Source organism: Hypomesus transpacificus, chromosome 8 (assembly GCF_021917145.1).
Source record: "Hypomesus transpacificus isolate Combined female chromosome 8, fHypTra1, whole genome shotgun sequence".
In the NCBI taxonomy this organism is placed as follows: domain Eukaryota; kingdom Metazoa; phylum Chordata; class Actinopteri; order Osmeriformes; family Osmeridae; genus Hypomesus; species Hypomesus transpacificus.
In genome coordinates, this window is record NC_061067.1 from 2,477,288 (window position 1) to 2,493,668 (window position 16,381).

Here is a 16,381-nt window from a genome sequence, read left to right on the forward strand (position 1 = left end):
TTCTAAACTGATTAGATATTAACCTAAAAGTAACCTTCAGAAGTCCACGTTAACTCTAGAAATTCCCTTCTCGTTTAGTTTCACTTTGACAACTGATTCTTTACATAATTCTTTATATTTTTACATTATTTACAAGTTTACGTTTCCGTACATCAAATTATTGACCATTAAAAATATATATATTTAAAATAAAACTAATTTCTACAAAATTGAAGTTACTCAGCTTTAGAGTACTTTGTGATAGTAGGCTTTTTTTTGATGATGCTTAACAGATCTGAAAAAATATTGACAGTTGAAAGACTAACCTGCTCCCTTGACCGTCTGGCTTATTATCACCATGGACACCATACTGTAGATCACGACCACCATGATCGATGCCATATTCCAAGCCATTGTAGTCTTCATTTACGATGTCACTCCTTGTTATGCACTCTCACAAAGTTGCACCCATACACTGTAATCTGAACAAACCAGATAGGTTGGTAACAAGTATGTTCGGCATGTCGATTGACAGCAAATGACTCAAGATATGGGCAGAGGTTTTCTGATAGAAACCACTCGATTGATTTTCCAGTGGTGTTAAAAGTCCTTCTGATTAATCTGTCTCATTGCAGTTTTCTAGTGACGGCAAGATATTTAACTGGAAGAACCCAAGTTGTACAGGTAACCTATTACATGGTCAAACTACTTATGTTGTTAAACATTAATTAACTTTATTGGAATGAGTTTCAGTTTCCATTGGTGTCAGAGCATGATGGCAGGAGGACCCAAACACAGGGAGAGGCAGGCTGGATACCAAAAACCTAAACATTTATTTTACAAATCTGGGAACAAGCAGCTACTCACATGAAACTCGACAACAAAGACACAAAGATTGTCATGGGGAGCAGAGATATTCAGGGCAGTGTAATCACACATGCACAACAGCTGGGCGATTGGAACGAGACAGAGGTGAGGTGGTGCAGGGAGCCAGGAGAGAGAGACAAGACCAGGACTGGACACACCCAGGAAGATGGACAGAAAACACCAGGGCAGGTTAACTCTGTTAACTCCGGGGAACAGGATTTTAGTTTCAGGATTAAGTGCTGTGTATGCTGCTTAGAGGACCACAAGTAAATGTAAACATAAAGATATGGGAAAGTTACTTTCACACCAGCTCCTCACTCAAGCTTGCAATGCACAGGGTTTAGCTATCTGTCGTCGAGACACACAAGTCAGGGACAGAACAGCTGATGTATCTGTAGTCATGGTCTGATACAGAATGTATCGGTCAGACATTACTCAAGGACAAACTGTAACTCACCTCTGGTCATTTCCCAAACTCTCCACGTAAAAAATGTAATCCACCACAGAAACTCCGGCAGTCGTCGGAGCAAAAACTCACAACATTAGAGCTCAAGGTCTATTTTTATTGGTGAATCATGTGGCTGTCATGAGGCAAGATTAGGCACAGAGGGCCTCCCATGATTTCACAAACACATACCAGAGGTTTTATCCACCAATAACACAACTTTATTAGGAATCTTCATGGGTCTGCCCCATCGTGTATTTAATATTTGCCCAGACAGGTCAGAGTTAGCTGTGTCTGTTGCTTTCGTCTGCTGTCAAGACACTGTCCTCGCCTGGTTCAGCATTGACTGGGTCTCCTGTTAAATCAGGGGGGGAGAAGACAAGGTTATTGTCATGATACGAGAAGAATGCCAACAAGTTCAATCAACAAGTTCCAACAATTGTAAACATGACAGCCTGTCATGTTTACGATGCCAACAAGTTCAATCTGCTATTTTCTCACACTCCACTTTCACACACTCCTCTTGCTCCCTCCAGTGTTCGTTGTGAGTACTTGACGTTATCAAATCACATCTTAAGACCCACTTATACTTCAAACCCAGCATGTGATACTGTGTAAGGCAAGCACAGCAATGTCATCCTATCATGTATATATCTGCATCTATGTCCATGTGATAAATGTTCATTATTTTAGTGTGTGGTTTTGCCTGGTTGGCTGCTAACCAGTTGTTTTTGAATGTGCTTGAGGAATACATGTCTTGACTTGGTCGTGGTGACGTGAGCCTGTGTTTACCTCTGACAGGATGCATCTCAGAGGCCTCCTCCACCATCTTGCTGGGTTTAGGCTGGTCACCTGGCCAGGGGGGCAGAGCTGTCAGTGGATGAAGTGAAAGATAAAACGCCCCCCTGCTGCCCCTCTCTGAACCTTACAGTCTTACCTTTGATCTTCAGATATCCCAGAATGCCCACAAGAGCAAGGGCCAGCAATGCGATCACCAGACCTACGATCCACCAATTGGATTCCCCAGCCAGATACTTTGTCTCTCCTGCACGAAGTAGTACACAGTAGTACACAGTAGTACACAGTAGTACACAGTAGTACACAGTAGTACACAGTAGTACACAGTTGTACACAGTAGTACACAGTAGTACACAGTAGTACACAGTAGTACCCAGAAAAACATTCAAACAAGCCACAATCCCACCGCACTCTTGATAAAACACGACCTTCCCAGATTTCGCATGAATCACTTTTCTCCTCATAAAGATCCTTGGAAGTCATTCACACCCTATCTTATACCATGACTCACATCCTGTCGCGAAGTGCTGTTTCTTCTATAATCGAACACAAATTTCCTGGTGAGTAACAGCATTCCGTTCTCCCACAGTGCTTTCCTTGAATGTGTGCATCCTCACCTGAGTCAGAAGTCATGGTGACACGCGTGACAATGGTGTGCGTGGTCCTGAGAGACGCGTAAACACACGTGTAAACGCCACTGTGCTCCAGGCGGTCCGGTTCCAGCAACCACAGAGAGCCGTCGCCGGACGCCACCTTGGCCGGGTCCAACACCACACGTTCCTTCCACAGTGTTGAAACTGAGCTTTGCTGTGCTTTGCTGTTGTATGTGAGGATGATGGCCGGCTTGTTGTGATTGGTGAAGCTCCAGGAGAGGGAGGGGTTAGGGAAGTGAGGAGGGGCGTGGCAGGGGATGGTGAGATTCCTTCTCTCCGTCCAGTTGATCGCTGATCTCAGGAAGAGAGAGGGAGTGAGGAGATAAACAGAATGAACTGATTGAAACGATGCGCCGTGTGTTTGAGTGTGTGTTTGAGTGCGTAAGTCGCTTTGGATAAAAGCTAAATGAATACATGTAAATGTGGATGTGTGTACGTGCATGTGTGGGGGTGTGAACATGTATGTGTGTGTGTATGTGTGTTTGTACATGTCTGTGTGTGTGTGTCTGTGTGGACCGTACCTCTCTCTGTGAGCGAGGCCGTCCACACTTGTGTCCCGTAGGAGGAGTTGACCTGACAGATGTAGGTGAGCTGTGATTGGTCCTTCAGCTTCCTGAGCCGGCTCTCCACGTTGTACTGCCCCCGTTCGTCAGCCAGCATACGTGTGTTTGGTCGCAGGCCCCCAGCGGTGGGGGGGTCCGTTGCCCAGGCGATTTGAGGGGCAGGGTAGACATCACGAGTGGCACACTTCAAGTCCTCGTAGCCATCGAGTCTGGACAGCTCCAACGATAGGGACAGGGACCTGACAGGTGCTACACACACACACACACACACACACGCACACACACATAGAGCCATAAGACTATACATAGCCTTCCTCCCCCTGTTGACAGGGTCCCAGCTTGCATGGACGAGGTCCCAGTCCAACAGTGTCCTGCCAGCATGGAGCTGTGGGAGCGCCGTGTTTAGGAATCCCTGGCAGACGATGGGAGTACCGGACTCACCCTCCACCCTGACGATGACCTGGGCCTCGTGCAGTCCTGCTGTGGAGTTCACCTGACACCTGTACCTGCCCCTGTCTCTGGGGCCGCAATGCGTCAGACGCAGCGAGGCGTTGCCATGGGAGACCAGGTTTGGGAAGAGGGAGGCGCGGCCGTCGTACTGCTCGTGCTCGGACCGGTCGTCCTTGTCGTCCTCGTCGTCCTCGCCGTCCTCGCCGTCCCGTAGCCGAAGGGTGTAGATGACCACTTCCTGTCGCAGCCATCGGATGACCTGGTCGCTGGAGGGCTGGAAGCTGCAAGGCAGGACGCAGTCCTCGGAAAACACGCAGGTGACGTGGACGTCTGAAACACATCAGGCACACGCTCGTCACTGGCCAGGCACTCCCACCCCGAAAGGAGGCCTTCGTGCCTTTTCTGGTTGGTGTGTTAGGATGTATGAGACAGAGAGAGAGAGAGAGAGAGAGAGAGAGAGAGAGAGAGAGAGAGAGAGGGAGGGAGAGAGAGAGAGAGAGAGAGAGAGAGAGAGACGAGAATTGAAGAAAGAGTATCCACTAGAGGTTGTTTTTAGCTCAATTTTACACAGACAGAGAGAGAGAGAGAGAGAGAGAGAGACAGTGGGAGGAGGAGGGCTGAGTCTGTGCACGTTGGTTTCAGCATGTGCTTGGATGACTCGCCTAAACAGGGTGTGTCCACAGCTGTGTCGCAGATGTACGGGCCACACATTGTTTGAGTGGTTTGGAGAGAAACCTCTGGTGATTCTGAGGTGAGTGCCTTGTGTGGATGGAGACCACGTTTGGATAGAGATGTTTGTTTACGCTGTCGTGACCAGGAGTCAAATAAGAAGTATATCACCTGCTGCTCACACGCCTTCCACAGCTCCCTCCCTCCCTATCTTTCTCTCTCTCCTTCTATCACTCTCTCTCTCTATCTCTCTTGCTCACTCTTTCACTCTCACTCTCAGTCTCTCTCTCTCTCTCTCTCTCGCTCACTCTCTCACTCTCAGTCTCTCTCTCTCTCTCTCCTTCTCTCTCTCTCTCTCTCTCTCTCTCTCTCGCTCACTCTCTCCCGACCTCGCTCTCTGCGTCCTTCCCTCCCTCAGCTGTGACTCAGCCTGTCTCAACCTGGTTTATTTACCTGCCACAATCCATCATTCAGCTTATCTGTCATCTCCATGCCGAACCAACCGCTTTCTGTCTTTTAAATTCGATCCTAACGATTGCGACAGCTCCAGGTAGCACAGGCACTTCACTCTCTCTTCTCATTCGTCGAGCCCCGTACTCCAGCTCCAGACAGAGTGCCCAACGATCCGACCAATGGGTGCGAGTCTCACCTGTTTTTTTTTCCTGTGTTGACATCCTGAACCAGAGCAGGAGAAAGGCCCATGTCCGCATAGCTGCCATGTCTCTCTATCCTTCCACATGGAAAACCCAGCAGAGACGCAGTGAACTCCTGGCGTAAACACTACCTCATCCTCCTGTCTCCAGGACGAGTCTTAGCTGGCAGGACGCACGTCTTCTCAATGAGACACCTTCCCTGGGTCCTGGCTCTGCTTCGTGGAGACACACACGCACACACAAGCTAATAAGAAACACATTCTAAATCACGTGCAACGGTGGGCTAGGGGTGGGGTGTGGGGGTTGATTCATGTGACTGCCCTTCTTGAGAAATCAGTGTTTTAAAGTTTGAAGGCTGTGGTTCTCTTGTGTGAAAGACACACTTTGCTTGGGCGCCTGGACCCTCTTTACTCACTCGTAGTCATTTCTCACCTTTTTTTAATCTCTTCTTTGGCTACATTTCTTGTTTCTTTAGTCTCTATCAGAATCAGCATCGCAAGCTTTACATCTTTTCTATCTCTCTATCTCCCCCTGGCTCTTTTACAACAAAACCAGGGATGTTGTGGGTCGAGGTGCCTGATGCGTGACGCGGAGGAAGAGATGCCTACATCTGTTCTTCGTTCAGCCCTGAATATCCTAATCCAATCTTGTAGCAGCAAACATTCCCCCAGAGTCCGACATCAAAGAGGACTCACACAGCGGTGCTCACACAGCACACTGAGAAGGAAACTCCACGAGCCAAAGTTCAGATATCACAGTCAAAATCAGTCATTGATTAGCAAACTATTAATCCCTTCACGCCCGGTTCTGTGTTCTGTTTGAGGCTAGATCACAGCAGTAAACCTGGAAATGGAAACGATGATAATTCGATTTAGTTGCCGATTTCTTTGAATACGGAGTACAAAAAACAGACTTACGAAAGGTATCCCGCTCTTTCCACGACCAGCGGGGAGAAAGAATGAAAGGAGGAGTGAACGAGAGAGACTAGCCTCTTCTCCTTTCTGGGGAGAGTGAGGAGTTCGACTGGACCGACAGGTTATTTAGAGAATGAAATGCATACACACTTAGCACACGTGCACACACAAGCGCTCACACCTAGACACACACACACTTACACACACACACTTACACACACGTCTCCATGCGCTGAAGCAGAATCCTGGAGGTAATTACAGTCCACCCTTACACTCTCCAAGTGGCTCCTTTCTAGGAAGGACGCAGCCAGACATGCCCTCACCTCCCAATCACACAGTCCCACAGAAACATATCTGTGCGCGTCATTCCCAGCACAGAAACTGATATGGTACACCAAGGAATACACTGAGCTTCACACACAAGCACACACCAAATATTTGACATTTCCATTTGCTTTGAATTGCTTTGAAATGGCATTTTGTTGCCAAAGCGACATAACTTTACGACCGTTTGTTTATGGGCTTTGAATAATGTGAGTGTAACCTTAACCTTAGCGTGTGTGTGCGTGTGTGTGTGTGTGTCAGCTCAGATGGAGCTTGTGTTGTTCTCTGGAGATGTTATTTGAGAGCAAAAGTATACAGTTTGGATTGTATTAGGAACAGTTTGTTCTAAATCACAGCAGGGCAGATTACATTCTGCTTCCACTGAGTGGTTGTATTCTCTGACATACACAAAAAGCAATCTTTCCCTAACCTACGCAAACAGAGTGGACATACACACACCATCACACACACAAACACACACACCAACACAGACACGCACACACGCACACAACATACAGTGAGTAAAATAGGGACTTATATGCACTAAGTGTTTGTACACCCACACACACACACACACATCAATCTTTCCGTAACCTACACAAAGAGAATAGATACACACACACACACACCATCACACACAGATGCCAAGATAGGTACGATGGGGACCTGTATTTGTGTTCATTTTCCTGGTAGAAAAATCCAGATTATTGACACGTGTGTGTGTGTGTGTATGTTTGAATGTGTGTGTCCAACCCCTCTGTTTGTAGGTTAGGGAAAGATTGCTGTGGCTGTAGATAAGAGGATTTCACAGGAATTAGTGTCATTCTTCTATCACTGGAGGAATAGATTTATATCGATTTTAATCAGTGAGAGGCAAGATCCAGTGAAGCAGAGACAGATCGAGGAAGAGGCAGCCGCAGAGACGGACATGGAAGCACAGAGACGCGGGGACAGAGAGAGGGACCATATCCATGGAGAAATGGACAACGCAACACACTGATGCTTGATGACGTGAACTGACTGGCACCAGGAGGACTCTTGGCTCAGCAACAACAGATCTGGCACATCTGGGACAGCACTCTCAAGAGAAGTACAGCTGGCTGCTCCAAACACACACACACACACACACACACACACATACTAAAGCCTGATTCCGGAGCTTTTTGGCGAGGGAAGATCAACTGCAAACAGACTCCTGTATGCTTGATCCGTCAACGACCGCTTCCTGACTCACGACCACGGAGCCTTCTGGAATGTGGTCCTGCTTCTGTCCCACCGAGAGGGGGTCATCCTGGACTCTCGACCGTCGACCCTGACTGGAACATGAACGTGGTTCTGTTGAGTGTGCGGTCCATATGCTTGGTCTGGGCGTTGTCTTGGCCCGTCGCCACGGTGACCGGGGCCCATACCACCGGACGCAAGAAACACAAAGATGTTTACCTGGGAGAAAACAGCAAAAACAAATATGGAGGGTAAGACACACACATGCATATACATATACACAAACACACACACACACTAACACACTGCAGGGCACATGCACACACATACATGTGCACACGTACACATACTACACACATGCACAGGTACACACACACGCCACTAAAACACTGACGTGCCACAACTGAATACCGAGTGCTGTGTTAGCGCCTGACGCCACTTGTTTGTGGGGCTCTGCTCTGCTCACCCAGACATTATGGCCTGTCTGTCGTCACGGCGATGTCTCTGTGCAGGTCAGCGGAAGTATGGATGGATGTCTGCATGGTGTGTAATTGCCGGGTGAGTGGGGCAGAGACTGATTTGTGGTGTTCACATGTGGCTTTGTGTGGGAGGAATTACCCCCTGTATGGACTTGACTTTAGCCTCCCTGCTTGTGTGTGCAGAGGGCATGTGTGTTATCGGTGTTTGGGTTTAGGAAAATGAAAAGGGAAAGGGAAAAGGGGCCAAGCCGTCTCTGTGAAGCGCACTCCAGATAGCACACCTGTGCAGGTGTGTGTGTGTGTTCAGTCACTAATTACCTGTCACACACCCACCCATACTTCAGAGCAAAGCAGGGTTTATCGCTGGAAAAAAAACTATTTTTTCTTTTCCGTCAAACGATTGCCCCTCCTATGCCTCACCTTAAACCTCACAACAGTGAGGTTAGCGAGATGAAACTGTTGTTATGTACCTATTCCTGACCTTACTCTGATATCCCCTCTGCTTCCACAGGCAGGCTATATCAGTCCTTCTTATCCCTCACACGCTCTTGGGACCGGCTCTGGAACTTTCCAACACGTTATTCAATGTGTGTGTGTGTGTCTGTGCGCGTGTGTGTTTTGAAGAAATGCCAAGGAGTGGTTAATGTTTCTGGGTTTGGCAGGATAAGAGGTGTAGAAACGAGAAGGGCAGATTTACAGACCACAAACTGTGTTTCTCTAATCAAACCTTACAGTTAAATCCTTATAAAACCAAGCAGTCGCTCACTCATCCCTGCCAGTGTGGCTGTGTGAAGGCCAGGCCAGAGGAGGGAGGGAGGAGAACATGACTGAGCTAGCGTAGCAGACAGGAGAGAGCAGGCCCTCCAGTAACTCATTTGAGTCTTTTTTGCCTCAATAAACATAGTTCATTGACGTGTGTGTGTGTGTGTGTGTCTGTGTGTGAATGTGTGTGAGTGTGTCTGTGTGTGACTGTGTGTGTGTCTGTGTGTGTGTTCTGTCCATTCAGGAGGATTGACTACAAACTGAAGAAGCAGGACAGCACCAAGTCACTCCTCATAAAGACAGAACAGCTTTTGAGAATCGAGGAACACGATTTTGCCATCAGACCTGGCTTCGGAAGTAAGACACATCATTTCTTTCTCTGTGTCTGTCTCTTTCTGTCCATTTCGGCCTGTTTGTGTCTCCCTCTGTCTCTCTCTTCCTCTCTCTTTCAGTCTCTTTCTCTCGCAATCTCTGCCTCTCACTATGCTTGATCCAAAGGTATCTAATCCAATCACTCACACATCACTAACACCTGAAAGTCACAGGCTGTGCTGTGCTGCTGAGGAGCGTTGATGATGCACGCGGATCTGGATTCCGGCTTCGCTGGGCACTGGGTCACCGCGGCAACCACGCTCAGCCCTCCCAAACCATCACTGACCCAGATTATGTGTGTGGGAGAGAGAGAGAGAGAGAGAGGCAGAGAAGGGGGTTTCAGGGACAGTAATCTGGATTATTTTTATATTCAGGTCTGCTAGAGCAGATGGAACAGTGGGACACAAAACAGTTCAGGCCAGGATGGAGAACTGACCTTTGCTCGTTTATGACGGACACCACATCACACACACACACATGCACACACACACACACACATGCACGCACACACACACACACACACATGCACGCACACACAACATGTGGTTTGCATCATATGGCCTTCATGGTGCAGGCTGTCTCCACCATACTGTCTGAGACACAAAAACAGCATTGTCTTCCCCACAGACACTGTGTGGCATTTCCGAGAGCTGTAATTTTATACATGAGATGACTGACAATGATCTATGTTTCTCATGGTTAAGATAAGCCTGGCTCTGTGTGTGTGAGGGTATTTTGTGTGTGTGTGTGTGTAAGGGTGTTGTGTGTGCGTGTGTGTGTGCAGCCTACTCATGTCTGACGTCATACACGCTAGGTCTAGGACATCTCAATCATACGCGTTTTATTTATTTGACCTATGATCTTTTTTTCATCGGGCATTATATCACTGTCCCAGTTTAATTCCAGTGTCCTGAATGTAGTCGTATATGCTGACTCAAGCTAGTTTGAGAAGACAGCACTTGGTTTCCTACAGAGGCAGAGCTGAGAAGAATTACAGATTCAACTATTAATATACATATATAATTTTTTTTACAGATAAAAAGTGTTGTTTTACCTCAAACAAACTTGTCATTGGCAACCGGGAAATTGTTGAAATCTGTAATTGACGTGTGACAAAGAGAGTCTGGATTTCTGAGAGCTTTGTGGGTCTGGCTGTGGGATTAACTTCATTAAAGTAAGTGTTTATAGAGCTTCATAGCTGCAAACGTACACAGAGAATTAACAGACTTCACACTCACTACAAGACCCGAGAAAGAACACACACACACTTACACACAATGACACACACAAGTTCAAGTTCAAAGTCTTTTATTGTCAGATGCACAGAACAACACAGGGTCAGACTGTGCACTGAAATTCTTAGGACAAGACAACGCAAAGCAACCTGGCATAACATAACATATAAGTACACATAACATACATTACATCTATAATAAGCTCAAATATGGTAAACCTCCTAATAACAAATAATATACAATATTCAATACGGTATACTAAACTTCTAATACACATGATAACCTATACTAACCTTATAAACATATACTAACCTAACCTAAGTGAAATTCAAATAGTGCAATATTGCTTATAGTGCAACCAGTAGCTGAAAGTGACAGTGTGTAAAGTGACTAGTGAGACGTGTATCAGTGTCCATATCAATGTCCATTCAGAAGCCTGATGGCCCTTGGAAAGAAACTGTAGTCCAGTCTGCGTGTGCGAGACGGAATGCTTCGGTATCGCTTACCAGAAGGCAACGGGCTAAAAAGACTGAAGGATGCACACACACACATGCACACTGACACACAGGCACACTGACACACACACAGGCACACTGACACACACACACACACACACATAGACACACACAACTCAGCTTCCATACAGCAGCCTCAAGTAAACCTCAACATCCCTTAAGTCTAAACCACAGCCAGAGCAACTTCAACAGGATGGCAGCCGTCCAGCGACAACCAGGCAGATTTCTATCAATCTCTCTGGTCGTGCGGTATCTGTGTCACTGAGGGAGAGTGTGTGCGCAGTGTGTGAGCTGTCCACAGACAGTCAACAGACACGAACAGGTGGCACGGATGAAGAAGGGACAAATCAGATCTGCTGAGGGGCTAAGGGGGGGCGGGGGAGGGGGGGGTAGGGTGCAGTTGAATTTATGATTATATTTTTCAGCCGCCATGTCATCTTGATAAAAACGCGTGTCTGCCTGCCGTCGGCCTGGTGTGTCACCAGGATCCCTGTGATCCCACGTGACGAGGTGACACACAGGAGGTGACTGGGTGGTCACAGCAGGATGTGGCTCAGGGATGCCAGCCGGAGTTAGCTTGTTTGAAGATCTGTGGGCTGGGTTGGTTTAGACAGGTGGTCTGTGGTTTGGACGAGGAGATGGACGTGGGAGTCGTCTACGAGCACGGGAGGAGGGGGGGGGAGGAAACCTTGAGTCTTCAGCTGCTTTGGCTCAAGTTCTGTAGTGTGCCGACACCGCCATGCAAATACCGACGTACCACTGCTTTGCTAATGCATGAAAACCTATTCTGCTTTAATACTGGGCTCTCCTCCTTTGGGGGTATCAGATGCAGCTATCCCCGTGGGCATCGACGTGCAGGTGGAGAGCATTGACAGCATCTCAGAGGTCAACATGGTACGAGGTCACTTCCTCTGACATCATTTCCTCTGACATCCCTTCCTCTGACATCACTTCCTCCTGTCTCCAGCCCCCGCAGCTCACTGTCTGTGATGTCTGTGCAGGACTTCACGATGACCCTGTACCTGCGTCACTACTGGAAAGATGAACGTCTGGCTTTTCCTTCCCAAACTAACCTGAGCCGAACGTTCGACGCTCGTCTGGTGAAGAAGATCTGGGTTCCTGACGTGTTCTTCGTCCATTCCAAACGTTCCTTCATCCACGACACCACCATGGAAAACATTATGCTTCGGGTCTATCCCGATGGAAACATCCTGTACAGTGTCAGGTAACAGTGTGTGCCTGAGTGAGAGAGGAAGAGAGAGAGGAAGAGAGAGAGAGAGAGAGAGAGAGAGAGAGAGAGAGATAGAGACTGAGTGAGAGACTGAGTGAGAGACTGAGTGAGAGACTGAGTGAGTGAGAAAGAGAGAGTATAAGAGAGAATATGGTGAAAAAGAGAGAGAAAAGTTACACATTTCTGATTTGCGAAAGACTAAGATGACACTATCATAACACATAACACAGTTGTATAAAGCTTCATTTCTACAGTATGACTTTTGATATATCCCATAATAGATTCTTAATGGTTGTGTTTTTTTGTTAAGGATAACTGTGACTGCTCTCTGTGCTATGGACTTCAGCAGCTTTCCTCTGGACACACAGAACTGCTCTTTAGAACTGGAGAGCTGTGAGTTTCAGACACACCACACCTCCCTGCACACACACACACACACCACCTGATAATATTGATATTATACACGGATGCACTACCCACACAAGTGCATGAACAAACACACTCAAATGTGTTTACTCGACTTTCACAATAATATACAAAACCTTTTATTTCTCCTTCCTTTCTTCTCCCTGGGCCGTGTCCTCTCTCTCTCTCTCTCTCTCTCTCTCTCTCTTTTTCTCTCTCTATTTTTCTCTCTCTCTTTTTCTCTCTCTCTCTCTCTCTCTCTCTCTCTCTCTCTCTCTCTCTCTCTCTCTCTCTCTCTCCACCCCCTCGGGCCTAGATGCCTACAATGAGAATGACCTCATGCTCTACTGGAAGAACGGCAATGACTCTCTGCGGACAGATGAGATCGTTCTCTCTCAGTTCTTCATCGAGGAGTTCAACCCCTCCAATGGCCTCGCCTTCTACAGCAGCACAGGTGTGTTTGTGAGTGTGCGTTTGTGTCGGTGTGTGACTGCGTGTGTGGGTGTTAGTGTGTGTGTCTTGCTTTGCCCGACCCCTCTCTCCTCCTCTCACCCTGCTCTCCTCACCCCTTCCTCTCCCAGGCTGGTACAACAGGCTGTACATCAACTTCATCCTGAGGAGGCACATCTTCTTCTTCATGCTGCAGACCTACTTCCCCACCATGCTGATGGTTGTCCTCTCCTGGGTCTCCTTCTGGATCGACAGGAGAGCTGTACCCGCCAGAGTATCACTGGGTACCGTCCCCCCCCCCTACACACACACCATGCACACCACACGCCCCACACATGCACACGTGTACACATACACATACACACCACACACACGCACACTCACCACACACAAAGCACGAGTTTCCACTGAATAAGTCTGGCAGGTTTTACAATACGATAAAAGACTTGAACTTGAACGATACATTGGCGTAGTTCCTGTTTATGAAGACACACCAAACAGTCCCTTCTTCTCTGCTGCAGGAATAACCACAGTTCTGACCATGTCCACTATTATCACCGGGGTCTCCTCATCCATGCCCCAGGTCAGCTGTGTGTGTGTGTACATGCATATTCAGGATTTCATTTACATTATATTTTATGTGTAAGTTATGTGTTCTCTTTATTATGAATGTGTGTGTGTGGTGTGGATGTGTTTGTGTGTTCACGGTGCAGATGTGTGTGTGTTTGTGTGTGGTGTGTGCGTATGGTGTGTGTTCCTAACTCCTCACTCATGTGTGTCCCACAGGTGTCGTATGTGAAGGCGGTGGATATTTACCTGTGGACCAGCTTCCTGTTTGTCTTCCTGTCTGTGATTGAGTATGCTGCTGTCAACTACTGCACCACTGTGGAGGAGATGAGGAAACTGAAGAAGGGAAAGGTCAGGGGTCAAATCAAATCCAACTTTATTTATAAGGCAATTTTTACAGGCAATGTCACTGGTAATTTCAAATATACACATAAAACTGCACCTAAACCAACCTAAACCCTTAAGAAAGACAAGAAAAAACTCCCAGAAAACTAAAAGAGAAAAAATAGAAGAAACCTTGGGAGGAGCAATTCAGTGAGGGATCCCCTCCTAAAAGACGGTTTGTGGAGGTGCAGACCACAGGCTAAACATAGCCATGCATCAAGAGTAGAGATTAAAAAGAAACATTTGCAAATGGATGTTGAAACACAGATATCCAGAGTTCCTAACCATTGCTCTGAGTTGGTGCATGTCAGTTTAGACAGTGGTAGCCACAGGGTCAGTGGTCAGGGCACATGTTTAATGAGAGATTTCATAAGAACAAGCCAGTCCTTTCAGAACCATGGATTTAGATAGTCCATCAATATTCCTGACATTTGATAGTTGAACACTGGAGTGTTCTCTGAACAACAGCTCACTCTTCTGGTCAAATAAAGCCATTGCATCGAAACACTGACGAAACACACTGACCAAACACGCACTATAAATCCAATAATCTGGATAATACTCTCAGATTGTTTCATGTCAGTTGTTATTGTTTGCTTAGACCATGAGCGGTCAAATTGTAACAATGGTATTATCTGTGTCTGTCTCTCTGGTTTGCCCTTCAGGTCCCAACATCCTACAATGCCAGCCAGGCCATGGCCTTCGATGGCTGCTTTCATGACAACGACATTGAGCTGACCCCGTTCCCAAGCCTGGTCCCAGCCTTGACCCCTAACCCCCTTGAAACCTCCACTCAGGACTCGAGGGATGCTCCGGCCACGGAAGGGACGCGTCTACGACGACAGCGTTCTGTTCGTGAAAACTTGGATTTGCTGCTTCGTCACAGCTACATGATTGACTCGTACTCCCGTGTGGCTTTCCCTCTCTCCTACCTACTTTTCAACATCATTTACTGGAGCATGTACTCCTGAGGGCGCTGTGAGCGAGTCTGTCGTCATGAAGGAGAGAGTGTTAACATCTTCTGGGGGAAACTATTGTAACTGACTTGTGATCCAACAGAACTGGTATTTTTACTCCTGAGGGACTGCCTTTTGTTAAATTGTTCAACTGCCTATTTAGAAAAATATTTAAGTTTCAACTGGGAGAGACAGTCTTCTATTTTGAGGATCAACTGGACACTAATGTGGTGATGCCTACTGTTGTGAGTGCTTGGTTTATACTAACTACATGATCCTCAATTGAGTATTAATATCTGTAGAATTTGAAGGCCCTGATAAAGTTTCCCAGGTGGTTCAAATGCATTTGTCAAAAACAAATGGCTATTTAATAGTGAATAAATTACACAAAACCATGTTTAATGTGTGTATATCACTGTGTGTAGGCCTACTTATAAACATTGATTTTGTTTGTATGTCAGTGAATAGATATTAGAATTTTTATACATTTTAGAAATACAAATTTATTATGTAGCCTAATGTAACCCAGTACAGGCTATTGCCTATTGCAACAATATGACAAGGATATTTTTCAGTATTCGTTTGTTTTACTAATTTTGAAAATAAACACAAAGGTCTTATATTTAGCCACGGTTTAAATCAACCAAATTTGCTATTATTCAGTTGCAATGGTGCCCATGGTTACTCCAAAGTTTTGTTTACATACATGTGGAAGCATTGCACGACAGCCCCGCTGAGGAAGCAACACACACGCACGTCGTAGCTGCTAGCTAGCTAGTCAACAAGCATCAGAGGAAAGTTGCCAGGTAAGTTTTTCTTGCTGCTGCAAGCTAATATGCGATTTCACTGTAAAAATAATAATAGACGTTAGTGTCTACAGAAATACATATTGCAAAGTGTCTCTGAAACAAGTGGTTAGGTGGTGACGTAATCTAAGTTACAATCACCAACTGGCCAACGTTTCTTTTCTTTGACATTTTTAGCTAGTGCTAGGTAGACGACTAGCCCGCTAGTAGCATTGTGGCTAACGTACAGTACTGTTGCACAGTGCAACTTACACTAAATGTTTATTCCTGTGTTTAACGAGTAGCTAACGTCAATAATTACCTGAAAATAACTTGCCATTCGTCTTAAACATTTTGCTCCTGTATCTGCCATTTCCTCTTACCAAATATTTGTTGATTCCCCCCAATCCACAAACTAGTTGACCATTGACTTGTTGAATTGCCATTATGTAATTCCTGTGCTCTGATCAAATGTTTTGAAAAGTGATGAGAAACGTGTACATTGTATGCTATCGTGCTGTGTTCGCCCACACAAATAGCTATTCATTCTGTATCTGTAAAATATATCTACCTAGTAAAGGTAGCGCTACTGTGCTGTGCTGTAGTTGCTACTGTATCTTATTAGTCTGAATGTGTACTTTACAATTTCGATGTTTAACAGGTGGTCACTCGTCTCATACTCCGCTTACAATGACACTGACAGT

At 46.4% G+C, this 16,381-nt stretch overlaps 2 protein-coding genes and 1 long non-coding RNA gene across 10 annotated transcripts; 1 reads left to right on the plus strand and 2 right to left on the minus strand.

The window, feature by feature from the left end:
- Positions 1-1,388: 1,388 nt before the first annotated feature.
- On the minus strand, positions 1,389-6,295 carry LOC124470539 (CD276 antigen-like). Of its 7 annotated transcripts, none has more exons than XM_047024467.1 (9): positions 6,207-6,295; positions 5,995-6,009; positions 5,074-5,289; positions 3,747-4,085; positions 3,264-3,554; positions 2,707-3,033; positions 2,229-2,336; positions 2,084-2,143; positions 1,389-1,646 (listed from the first exon to the last, which is right to left on the minus strand). In XM_047024467.1, the coding sequence occupies exons 3-9, from the start codon at positions 5,141-5,143 to the stop codon at positions 1,576-1,578; spliced, it is 1,266 nt and encodes a 421-aa protein (XP_046880423.1). In that variant the 5' UTR covers positions 5,144-5,289; positions 5,995-6,009; positions 6,207-6,295; the 3' UTR covers positions 1,389-1,575. The 7 variants fall into 7 exon arrangements, with proteins under 7 accessions (XP_046880423.1, XP_046880426.1, XP_046880424.1 ...); XM_047024470.1 differs by having other exon boundaries at positions 5,074-5,292; positions 6,207-6,287; XM_047024468.1 differs by lacking the exon at positions 5,995-6,009 and having other exon boundaries at positions 6,207-6,294.
- A 93-nt stretch (positions 6,296-6,388) lies between these two features.
- LOC124470537 (gamma-aminobutyric acid receptor subunit rho-3) lies at positions 6,389-15,692 on the plus strand. 2 transcript variants are annotated; one of them, XR_006956417.1, is made up of 11 exons: positions 6,389-7,787; positions 9,022-9,134; positions 11,726-11,793; positions 11,901-12,124; positions 12,441-12,523; positions 12,852-12,989; positions 13,117-13,269; positions 13,507-13,568; positions 13,772-13,903; positions 14,602-15,137; positions 15,608-15,692. XR_006956417.1 is itself a non-coding variant. In XM_047024465.1 (10 exons), the coding sequence occupies exons 1-10, from the start codon at positions 7,639-7,641 to the stop codon at positions 14,905-14,907; spliced, it is 1,428 nt and encodes a 475-aa protein (XP_046880421.1). In that variant the 5' UTR covers positions 6,389-7,638; the 3' UTR covers positions 14,908-15,283. The 2 variants fall into 2 exon arrangements, 1 of the variants encoding a protein (XP_046880421.1); XM_047024465.1 differs by lacking the exon at positions 15,608-15,692 and having other exon boundaries at positions 14,602-15,283.
- Positions 13,200-16,082, minus strand: LOC124470540. Its single transcript, XR_006956418.1, has 3 exons — positions 16,000-16,082; positions 13,802-13,888; positions 13,200-13,285 (listed from the first exon to the last, which is right to left on the minus strand). It is a non-coding gene; the product is annotated as an uncharacterized LOC124470540 (long non-coding RNA).
- Positions 16,083-16,381: the final 299 nt, after the last annotated feature.

Excerpts from the sequence above, each read along its gene's own strand:
- LOC124470539 (XM_047024467.1), bottom strand. The coding sequence starts at position 5,143 with ATGGCAGCTATGCGGACATGGGCCTTTCTCCTGCTCTGGTTCAGGATG. Across the intron at positions 3,034-3,263 it reads GGCCTCGCTCACAGAGAGAG|CGATCAACTGGACGGAGAGA; the intron begins GTACGGTCCACA and ends TCCTGAGATCAG. Across the intron at positions 2,337-2,706 it reads CACCATGACTTCTGACTCAG|GAGAGACAAAGTATCTGGCT; the intron begins GTGAGGATGCAC and ends TACTTCGTGCAG.
- LOC124470537 (XM_047024465.1), top strand. The coding sequence starts at position 7,639 with ATGAACGTGGTTCTGTTGAGTGTGCGGTCCATATGCTTGGTCTGGGCG. Across the intron at positions 12,990-13,116 it reads CGCCTTCTACAGCAGCACAG|GCTGGTACAACAGGCTGTAC; the intron begins GTGTGTTTGTGA and ends TTCCTCTCCCAG. Across the intron at positions 13,569-13,771 it reads TCTCCTCATCCATGCCCCAG|GTGTCGTATGTGAAGGCGGT; the intron begins GTCAGCTGTGTG and ends TGTGTCCCACAG.